Raw genomic sequence first — 12,039 nt, 5'->3', positions numbered from 1 at the left:
TTGATGACGTCATAGGAAACAATGAAACAAGACATTCATTTTGTTTTCTCTTCCTCTTCAAAATAAAATTGTTTTATATATAGATGTGGATTTTTTATGAACTCTGGCTTCTCTGAAACCAATATATATATATTCTTATCTATATCTATATCTATATATTTTTTATATCTATATCTATATCTATCTCCTACTCTCTCTCTCTCTCTCTCTCTCTCTATCTCTCTCTCTCTCTCTCTCTCTCTCTCTATCTCTCTCTCTCTCTCTCTCTCTCTCTCTCTATCTCTCTCTCTCTATATATATATATATATATATGTATATATATATATATATATTCATTTTACTACCTGTTTATACCTTTACATATCACAGAATGTATATTTATTTTACTACCTGTTTATACCTGTACGGTATGTATATTAATTGTATCATCATGTACTGCGTGTGTGTAGACATAGATAGATAGATAGATAGATAGATAGATAGATAGATAGATAGATAGAAAGAGATAGATTATGTTATTTCACGACTCACAAGAGGACAGAAGCTTTTATTGTGTAGGCCAAATCTTTTGATTTCCGGTTGTTATGTCTTTTTGCACAGGTAAATCAGCTCCTAAGAAAAGCTGATGTTTATTGCCACCTACAGGGCACACACTGACATTACATTTATTTTATTTTAACAGTTGTAACACAAAAAAATGACAATAAAGGATAAAAAAAATAGTTTCAGTGCAATTTGAAAAATGTCCCCTGACTCAAATATTTGTTGTGTATTATATATTTCACTGTCATTCCATCTTATTTTAAAGACCAATCCTGCTTCATATGATGTGTCTGTTGTCCAGTTGTTAGCCCCGAGCTGCTGTGACAAAGCATGTTTATCTCACCGTGCCAACAACATCCAACTTCAGCAAAGCCTCTTATAGGATTACAGCTGCAGTCTTTTACTGAGTCAGATACAGAGAAGAGAGGAGCGACATCCACTCACACAAACAGTATTCATCCAGGAAAATCATCATTCATTCATCACAGCTCTGGGAAATATTACAAATGATTTAGAGGGACTCTGCAGGACATTAGAATTAATTTATTGCAAGTAAACACATGTAAATGTGTATATATATACATATACATATATGTATATGTATATATACATGTATATAAATCTTCAACTCAGATTTTCATGAAGTTTGGACTTTGGCATTTTGATAATCTTGACTACGATACTGGTTTCCATTAGTGGAGGAGGAAGTGCTTTCCTTTACTTGAGTAAAAGTACCAATATCACTATGTATACATATTCCTTACAAGTAAAACTCCTTCTTTATGAAAATGTACCTAAAGTATCAGAAGTAAAAATACTCATTCTGTGAGTAAACTGTCCCCTGTGATGTTATTACTTTTGACAATATTAGATTGTTAATACTGATACATCAATATTAGAACAGCAAATGGAAATACTCAAGTAAAGCAAGTATCTCAAAATTGTACAATATGTTACAATTTTGAGGTACTTGTTCTTTACTCGAGTATTTCTATTTTATGCTACTTTATACTGCTGTACTCCACCACATCTCAGAGCTAAATATTGTACTTTTTACTCCACTGTATTTATCTAACAGATATACTAGTTACTTTTTAGATTAATTTTCTATATAAAAATATGATTAAGCTTAAAATGTATTTCCATTGTTTAACATTACACCAGTGATTCTCAACCTTTTTTGGCGTGTGACCTCTTGTCAAAAATAATCTGCATCTAGTTGAGGCTCCTTGTTACGTTTCAGATGTCTATGAGTTGTTATCTGTTTCTCCAAAGAGACATTTCAGCTCTAAACTTCTCACATGGTTGATTTTAATAACTGTTTGATTCCCAGAGAGGTCAAATTATCCAATATTTCACAATAAAAGCAAAGATTAGAGAAACGTGTACAAAATATGAATATAAATGTGTTTATCAAAAATCCGATTTTTCTTATTTCCTCTAACATTAATCATCTCACGACCTCTTAGATTATCAAAAAGCTGTGTTTAATTGATTCCCCTACCTTGACTTATTTCACCCGTCAACTGCTATATGCAATACTTACTTAACTCAACTGTACAATAATTTGTGAATTAATTCATCTGTGCGAAACTCTGGCATTAATACTGCAGTACATTTCTATAAATATTCTTATTTAATTCTTATAGTCAACACACTTAATAGATCCCACTTCTCAGCATTTTGTATTTACTTATTTGCACTGTGGTTAAATGTTATATATTGTATGTCTTAATACAACCATTTGTACATATTTCTTATATTCTAGTTTCTTATTCTCATTTTTATTTCTAAAAACTTTTATTTCTCTATACTGTGTTATATTGTAGCATTATGTACATAATTTAAATGTTACATACATACGAAATTTCTATTTTCTTACATTTCTTTATATTTATATTTATAGCAACTGTAACATCCCAATTTCACCCCGGGGATCAATAAAGTATTTCTGATTCTGTTTGCTATTGTCACATTTCAGATGTCTGAGTTGTTAGCAGTTCCACCAAAGAGTTATTTCCCTCTAAACTTGTCAAGATAATTTAATCTAAATAACTGTTTGTGGCCTAAAGAGGTCAAATATTTCCCCAAAAAAGCAAAGATTAGAGAAAAATCCATGAGATAAAAACAGATGTGTATTTATTTGTACTTCAGTAAAGATGTATGTATGATGTCTAAGTTGTAACAGTTGGTAGAGATACTGCCTGTCAGTGGGATTGCTCAGGGTCTACCATCAGTAGTGTCACGACAGGTCTGACTCTTTACCCATGATCCTCCTCTCCACCTCTGTATGCTTGGACCCAGCCCTCATATTTCTGCCCACTCAGCTCGCCACGTGAGGAGTAATTACAGCTGCTGTCTGCACGCCGGGGCCAGTAATCCTGCAGGGACAAATCCCCCCCGCTGCCCCCGAGCACCCAGCATCCCGCTGGGTCGATTCCAGACAGATGTTGAACCTCACAGCTGCACTGTAGAGATGTTAGTCTTTGATCAGCGCTGGCATCGCCATGAACAACATCTGGACTTCCACTGCAGAATAACTGATGCACTGAATGCTATTTGTTTAATTAACAGAAAGATGACATTGACTGGAGATCAGGGAGTAATGAAGAACATTTAGTCAAATACACTATAGTAGAAATATGTGACACTGGTACTTCAGTATTTATACTTTGGGATACTTTAACGACAAACAAATACATGCTGGTCACAAAGGATTGATGCTGCTTTTTAAATACCCTTACAAAAAAGAAGTATAGTTCAGGTTTATGTTAGGAAGTAAACCTATAGTTCAAGTATAATCCCAAATATACTTTATGTAATCCGTATACTAATATTAATGTACCAGTAGTATACTTGTAAGTGTACTACTTCAATACTTCTTGGGACTAAATTGGCCCACTTTTTAATTTATCAAAGTATACTTTAAAGTATACCTTAAATGTAAGAGTAGTCAACTTTGAGTACACAACTAGTTTACATCCAAGTTGTATTTTGTACTACAACTATAATATGAATTATACTACAAGTGAATTTATAGGTATGGCTGATGCAAAAATGTGAAAAAGTGAATGTCCCTATCTAGAGCACGTGTTTGGTTTGTCCGTTGTGGGCTACTGTAGAATCATGGAAACATGGCGGACTCCGTGGAGAGGACCCGTTCCCTATGTAGATATAAACGTCTCATTCTAAGGTAAAGAAAACACAACGGTTCTTATTTTCAGGTGATTTTACAGTAAAGAAAACATACTTATTCATATTATATTCCATTTCTGCCAATATATCACCCTAAATGCTACACACTGTTCCTTTAAAAGAAAGAAAATACTCAAAGAAAGAAAAAGCATTGACAATATACAGTATATATATCACCACTTGTAAAAAATACGTTGACCTCCTATGAAAAAAATATGGTCCACAGTTTAATTTGAATGGAGAATTAAGATTTTCCTTCACTGGAACGAAGAATCTGAAAAACACCACAGTTGTTTGTATTTTCCCACAGCAGCAATGATCACTCAACATATATTAGGTCAGAAAGCTCAACCCAGACAGGCTAATTGTCTTTATCTTTGACCTTTGATGTAATCGAGTATAACATGGTTGTTTTTTGTGATCACTCAGACAGAAACTGTCTCGTACTCCAGCGATAATCCATCTGCCCAGTTATTCCATCTGTTGAAAGCAGAGGAGATCAGATTAACCTTGATTGATTATTAAAAAGAAAAAACAAACATTACTGCTAAATCACAGCCATGACGCGAACAACTATCAAAAACTGTGCAGGTATCCAGGACTTAGTGTTGATTCAAAAGTGAAGTTTTCACTCTAACTTCTAAATTTCAATGTGGCTCATGCTCAAGAAAGAGACAATGATCCCTCTGAGCAACAGCTGAATAAGAATAGAAGAAATCACCAGTCATTGGTAAAAGAAACTGGAAGCTGTGCATCAAAATGTGTGTGGATTTAAACAGGAACAGGTTCCTATTTTGGTGTCAGTATAAAGAAGAAAAACTCTGGGATCTTCTGTTGGCTTACTGCAAACAGAAACAGTCCCTCACTGGCTTCCCACCCTCAAACTCTGGACCTTTGCAGTGGTGGATGGGAACTTTACCTCTATCACTAATGCATCCTCATTTTATTTATAAAATGATCTGCTGATCATTAACTTACCAATGGCAGCAGCTAATCTTCCTGGAGTCTGAAATCCAGTACATCACATTCATCATTAAATACACCAACAATGTTTTTACATGGTGAACCTGTTTGTGTGTCTGCAGTCTGACAGTCTGTCGGTTCGTCACGCTCATCCTCATCCTCATCATCCTCATCATTCTGGGCAGCAGTCAGAGCTCGATGGCTTCTTTAAATCCTTTGATTGAAGGCATGTTGAGGATTTAAACCAGAGTGAGTTAAGATTCTGCTGATTTGTAAAGTCTGTGATCTTCAGCTTTGTTCAGTATCAGTAACAGACTTCATAGACTCTGTATAAAGGAGGCTTTAAACAGGAGTCTCTCATCTGATCCTGGTGTCAGTGACTAAATACTAGTCAATTAACAAATATATGATATGATATTATATTATATTATATTATATTACATTACATTACATTACATTACATTATATTATATTTATATTATATTATATTATATTATATTATATTATAATATAATATATTATATTATATATTTATTTTTCATTTTATAATTCAATTTAATATATTTATATTTGCTTTTTATTTATGTATTTTGATTTACCTTTTATTTGATTTATGATAATTAAAAAATTTATAATTAAATAAAAAAATAATGTTTATTTTTAAATTCTTATAAATTCTTTTATACAGTTTTTATATTTTTAATATACAGTATTATTATATTTTTAATATTTTGTTCTTTTGTCTTAATTCAAAATTTTATTAAATTTTCCAAGCACCATAACACACAACATCTCCATGATGAAGACTGAAAACCTTATCTGCTACAAAGACTGTGAGATGTGCTTGAAAGCTCTGGAAAAAGCTAGTATCTAGGATCTTGTGTGAAGATTATTTTGGCGAATAGTATGTTTACTATAAGGAAAAGTAAATAAATGATAGATTAAATTAAATAACAATACTAATACTAACTAGAATGGCACTCGGAGAACTCAGACCTCCGCCAAGCTGCCCGAGTACGATTGCCCCCCCTCTCCGTGCAGCTTGCGCCATCATCCACGTGTATTTTTGTTTATGTTGAGATCAGCTGTACGTAGCGGAGCAGCATAAAACACTTCATTCAAACTGGACAGAAACAAAGTAAAACTCACCTAAACCGTCGTCGTTACTCTTTCCAACAATCACCAAGTGTGCTTTGGTGGAACTCAACTGTAATTTCACCGAGTTTAATGTGAAAAAACGCCCCCCTCCCTTCACCCCCCGCTCTCTCTCTCTGTCCCTCTGCTAGCAGAAGGAAAGAGGCAGGGTGACGCGTCATGAACGCGTCATCAGTTACACTGCGCATGTCTTAAAGCCTGTGGTGTTAATGCACAAGCTGAGCAAAGTTATTAAAAAAAATCGCCACCAAAATCTAATGGATTGTTCATTGTGCCACACCCCACCCCTCCAAAAAATTTCATTCAAATCCATCGCAGACTTTTGGAGTAATCATCCAAACGGACAAACCAACAAACCAACAAACAAACCAACGCCGGTGAAAACATAACCTCCTTCCTAGGCCTTCGTTCTTGGCGGAGGTAATAATAAACATCTTCTTAAAAACTTCTTAAACAAAGTTACAAAGTGATTTACTGTACTTGCTCAAACCAAAACATTTCAGGACTGCAATGAGGCAAATAAATTCAGACAATCAAACAATATATGAAACATGGAAAAAAAACAATACAGACAAATAAAACAGATTTTTAAAACTGATTCTAATAAATCAATCTGAATGATCAAACCAGGTCAGCTCGTCACTTTAATCACCTTCCATACAGGAAAATGTGAAGATAAATCTCCTCCTTAATCCATCCTATAGATATTTAATCAAAAACGTTTTCAGATATTTTTTCTCTCTCATGCAATATTTCAATGAGGATTAATGTAAGAAGGGTGCACGTCACCGGCTGACAACAACACACACACACAGTCAGCAGATGTTTGACACCATAAGCTTCTCGTGCAGCTGTGCAGATCTCACAGGTTCATATTCACTTCTAAAATCCAAACTTTAACCCTTCGTCTGCAGGTAACGTGCAGAGAACAAAACACCCTCAATTATGCACCATGAAGGCCAAGACTAGTGGTGGAATGTAACTGTACATTTACTCATTTACTGTACATTTACTGTATTCAAGTACATAATTTGAAGTGGTTGTACTTTACTTGAGTATTTTCTTTTCATTCCACGTCTTCACTACATTTATCTGATAGCTTTAGTTACTTTACAAATTAAGATTTTTGCACACAAAACTTTATAAACATGTTTTGTTATAAATAAAACTACCAAACAGTTTATACAAGTACGGCTGAAATGATCAGGTGATTAATCAAAGAAATAAATCATGCAGAAACCTCAACCAAACCTCTGTATACACAGACAAACTGATCTCAATCACAACCAATAGCCAAAACTAGTCTAGATTATTAGACTAGACTAGATTATGAGGCCTCCCAAAAACTAGCATTTAGCAGCTTTAATACCCAGACTACCTACTCAAGTCATACATAGCTAAACCTGAGATTAATTCACTCCCTATCCTCCTCTAAAGGCAAGCCACAAACCCTTACTAGTGCAGATTAAGAGGTGACACATAGTAGGCTACTAGTTCCAACCTAACAGCAAAATACCAACAAGCTACTCTTCTACTCAGCATACTTATCAGACAAAAAGGACCGACGAGCTCCCATTTTATCACAACCTGGCTCAAAAGTATGTGACAAAAGAGGGCGAGCACACATAGTCTGTAAATAATGCAAGATGTTTAATTAAGTAAATGAAGTAAAGAATACAAGGTCAGCAGGTCAGTAATGTCTGCGTGAGTGAGTGGAGAGGAGTGTGTGCGGGTGTGGACCCTACCATGTCGTTAGTTAGTTGTGCAGATTACCAAACAGGGTCTGTGAAACCCCTCGTTGTGTCTACAGGAAACACCAGAGAAAAGGGTTCAGACTCAAACAGGCAAAGCTTTAGTTTTGTGTTTTTTGTCTTGGACCACTGGCATACACACACACACACATGCACACACACACACACGCACACACACACACAGATGTAACAGCTGTGTATTTTTTACAATCAGTGTGTTTTTTCCTCGATTGTGTTCCACGTGTCCTGAGACTTGATCTGAAGAGGAGCCCCTGCCTTTTTCTGTCACCGAGCTTCACTGGCACACAAACTGGATCCACAAACACACACACACACACACACACACACACATACCACTCTCTCTCTATGATATAGGGCAGCTGCACGGCTCTAAATCCCATCATTGGCCTGAATCCTGTTGCTCTGCTGCATGTGCCGCCATGTGAGCAGCTGCTTAGCTCGTGCCCCCCCCCCATCAACCCGCCCATCTCACCCTCGACTCCCAACGACTAACCTCCCTCCCTCCCCCCCTCCCTGACCACCCTCCACGGCTCTGTGCTCTGTTTACTCCACTGGAACAACAACTGGATGCTTTAGTTGATCACCATCAATTTACTCCACAAACACACATTTCTCCATCCGTCCATCCACCACCACCACCACCACCATCTTTGTCACCTGAGCATCATGCGAATGCTACTGGAGAGCAGCTGGATGAGGTTTGGACCTGCAGGCAGAGGCTCGTACGACTGGGTGACAGGATCACCTTCAACACAGGAGAAGCAGGTGTGTAGAGTCCAAGGTCAGCAGCTGAAAATATGTGTTCACCTCTCATCCTTAAAATGTACCTACAATTATGTGGATTGAAAATTAGTGATAGAAACTGTCCCTTACATTGTGTTTCTACTTGTTTAAGGGCTTAAACCCAGACACACTTATATCAAATAAAAATATTTCAGATGTTCAGCCTGAAATATCAGATATATTTGGAGACTTTGCTGAAAACAACCTTAATAACAAGCTGTTCCTTTGAATGAGGCTTGGCCATGACATGTTTGTAATAATGTGCTGCAGCTGTGAGCAGCACTATTACCCAAGCAAAATTTCCCCGTGGGACAATAAAGTATATCGTATCGTATCGTATCGTATCGTATCGTATCGTATCGTATGAATCCACCTGTGCTGTAAATGAATCTCGACTGAAATAATTTCAATCTCGACTCAGAACAGTTTTTAAAGATGGAACAGACACAGTCATAGATGATCAGGTGCTTTTCATGCTTTTATTTTCTTAATGTTTGTGCTCTGTATTGTGTGTATTATGTGTTTCCCTTTTAAGTTAGGTGTTGTATAAAGTCTCATCTATGTTTGGCAGTGGTGCAAAGTAACTAAATAGGCTACATTTACCCAAGTAGGGTATACAAGTGCAATTACAAAACCATATTTGTACTTTTACTTGAGTATTTCCATGTTATGCTACTCCACTACATATCACAGGGACATATTGTACTTTTTATTTCACTTCGTTTATGACAGCTGTAGTTTAGGATTTTAGATTACAAAAATGCATGATAAGATTATAAAATACAATACAAAACCCTTTACAACATGCTTTGATTCCCCCTCTGTACCTCTCAAATAGTTTAATTTCAGTAACTGTTTGAGGCCAAAAGAGGTCAAATCATCAATAATTCACAAAAATCAAATGGAGAAAAAGAATTAAGACAAATTTGTGTATTTCAGTTTTTTCTTGTTCACTGCCCCATTAATCATCTCACAACTCTTCAGATTATTTTATTTTAGTCCATTCTGCACTTACCCCTATAAAATAAACACTAAAGCTGATTTAATGACTTTTTTTTATTCCAGAATTTTAAGATTTACCATCATTTACATACCTGTACAGTATAACACCTACAGTACCTACAATAAAACACAGTACCTGCAGTATAACACATCTATTCATTCTCACTTCACTCGTGAAAACCGAATAAAAATTCCCCGGACAAACTGACAACTGTTGAATTCATGAGAGTTTTAGAGTCTAAAATGGGATCATGAGCCAGAGAAGGTCGACAAATCCTGCTGTAAGGCCTCTAATGTCTAAACATTTCAGACAGGGAAAGGAGAACGGTAGATTGTTTATTTTGTAATGGAGTTAAATTATGATTTATCTTTATATATTATTGGAGAACCAAAAGAGGAGATACAGTAAAGTGTCTTTCTTTGTTTTTTTCTTTATGTCTGTCTTAATGTCTTCTTTATTTCTGTCGCTATGTCTTCAATATGTCTGTCGTTATGTCCTATATATGTCTGCCTTTATGTCTTCTATATGTCTGTCTTTATGTCTGCTTATTAGGTCTTTTATATGTCTGTCTTTATGTCTTCTATATGTATGTCTTTATGTCTGCCTTTATGTGTTCTATATGTATGTCTTTATGTCTCTTATATGTCTGTCTTTATGTCTGTCTTTGGGTCTTCTATATGTCTGTCGTTTGGCTTCTATATGTCTGTCTTTATGTCTGCCTTTATGTCTTCTATATGTCTGTCGTTATGTCTTCTATATGTCTGCCTTTATGTCTTCTATATGTCTGTCTTTATGTCTGCTTATTATGTATTTTATATGTCTGTCTTTATTTCTTCTATACGTATGTCTTTATGTCTGCCTTAATGTGTTCTATATGTGTGTCTTTATTTCTTTTATATGTCTGTCTTTATGTCTTTTTTTCTGTCCCTTGAGAATCCTTTGCGCCTCATGTTGAGTCTCAGACTTTGTGGAAAGCAACACTTTGTAGCGAGGGCAGCTGAGTGACAGTCAGATGGATTGAGAATTAAAACTGCAGAGGACCAGAGTCTGCAGGATGCTTCTGGGTAATCCAGGCAGCATTAACTAATTGCTAGAAAAACTGAGACAGGGGGAATTTGGGACACTCTGAGTGGATGTCAGCATGTTGTTCTCTCAAAGCTGGAGGGGTGCGGGATCGCCCTTCTTGTCTGGATCAGACTCAGAGTTTGTAATGCGTGATGATGAGCAGCGCTGCAGATTTACACCATAGAGGATCACTCTGAATCTGTAACATTCGTTTCACTGAAAACCAAAAATTACAGGTTGTTATAAAGGTTCAATCTGGACTGCATGAAGTTGTTTTTCATAAAGCTTTGCTGTTAGATCAATGATTCCCATATTTTCCTTGATGCCCCCCTAGTGCCCCCAGGGCCCCGAACTTCCCATCACTTACAGCACACTATAGACAACAGCTTCATTGTATTATGAGACCCAGAAGAATACAACCTGCCCCAGGTTCACTGTATGTCTGAATGTTCTTATGTTATGGTAGTTTGTGGTTATTTGAACTTTATTTAGAAGTGCACCATGTGAACATGACATAAACTAAAGTAATATAGGTGCTGGAACTAGATTTTGACAGACTGAGCCACAACATTATGAAATGTATGTTGCACAACTCAATTAATATTGTACTTAAGTGAACCTGACACCTTTGTGGCCCCTGGAGATCTGGTTGATAATGCAGACAAACTTTCTGTTGTCAAATATTGGTGTAAAATATTATCAACAAAACTACAAAAATGAGACCCTTGTTGTAAAATATAGATAAATATTTCTTTAACTCAACTCTTCCTTGTTGATCTCCAGGGCTACAACTGGAATGAGTTGGACCTGGCAGAGGACAGAAAGACGGAGCTGGTGCTCTATGTTGTCATACTGGTTGTCTCCATCCTCCTGCTCGCTCTCCTGGTCGGTTTGGTCTACCGCCGGTGTTCTCGCAGCAAACTGAGTCTGGCCAACATCATTGCTCTGGACCTCCAGGACGCAGAGGGCAACGCAGAGTTCCTCTCCTCCCTGACCAGGAACGCAGAACGCCACACCAGCACCAGCTCTGATGGATCCGACGGAGTCTTCGTCATGGTCTACCTGCCTCCGCCCTACGAGGAGACGCTCACCAAGATCACCCGGGCCGCCAGCCTCTCCAGCTCCAAAGACGTGGAGTCGATAAAGATAGAGGACCTGGAGGCCAAGCTGTGTCCCGAGCTCAAGGCCAGCGGCCGATATGTGTGATAAGGCATGAAAGGGTAACCTCGTTATTTTTCAACCTGGACCCTATTAAAAACAAGCACTTTTTGTGAACGTAACTCTACCATGACGCTGCTCACTTGCCCTCGCCGCTCGATTTTCATTTCTACAGCGCTCTCCTTCAATACTGGACCAGTTTCAGAAATTGTTTTCCCTATTAGTCAGTTAGACACAAAAACATGGGAAAATAGGGTCTAAGTTGAAAAATACCGAAGTTACCCTTTAATGCTGCAGTGTAAAAAGACATTATAACTCCAATATTTGGTGTTTTTATAACTCTGTTGTCTGTGTACTTACTGTATGTAATTATCACTCAACTCTGCAGCTCTACAGAGTCTT

General features: G+C 36.8%; 1 protein-coding gene across 1 annotated transcript; it reads left to right on the top strand.

Annotated features, from left to right (window-relative positions):
* Positions 1-8,294: 8,294 nt before the first annotated feature.
* On the top strand, positions 8,295-11,685 carry LOC119484925 (small integral membrane protein 28-like). Its single transcript, XM_037764107.1, has 2 exons — positions 8,295-8,393; positions 11,263-11,685. The coding sequence occupies exons 1-2, from the start codon at positions 8,295-8,297 to the stop codon at positions 11,683-11,685; spliced, it is 522 nt and encodes a 173-aa protein (XP_037620035.1).
* Positions 11,686-12,039: the final 354 nt, after the last annotated feature.

Source organism: Sebastes umbrosus, chromosome 3 (assembly GCF_015220745.1).
Source record: "Sebastes umbrosus isolate fSebUmb1 chromosome 3, fSebUmb1.pri, whole genome shotgun sequence".
Lineage (NCBI taxonomy): Eukaryota > Metazoa > Chordata > Actinopteri > Perciformes > Sebastidae > Sebastes > Sebastes umbrosus.
Note: the sequence above shows the minus strand (reverse complement) of the source record. Positions and strands in the feature narration are given on the sequence as shown.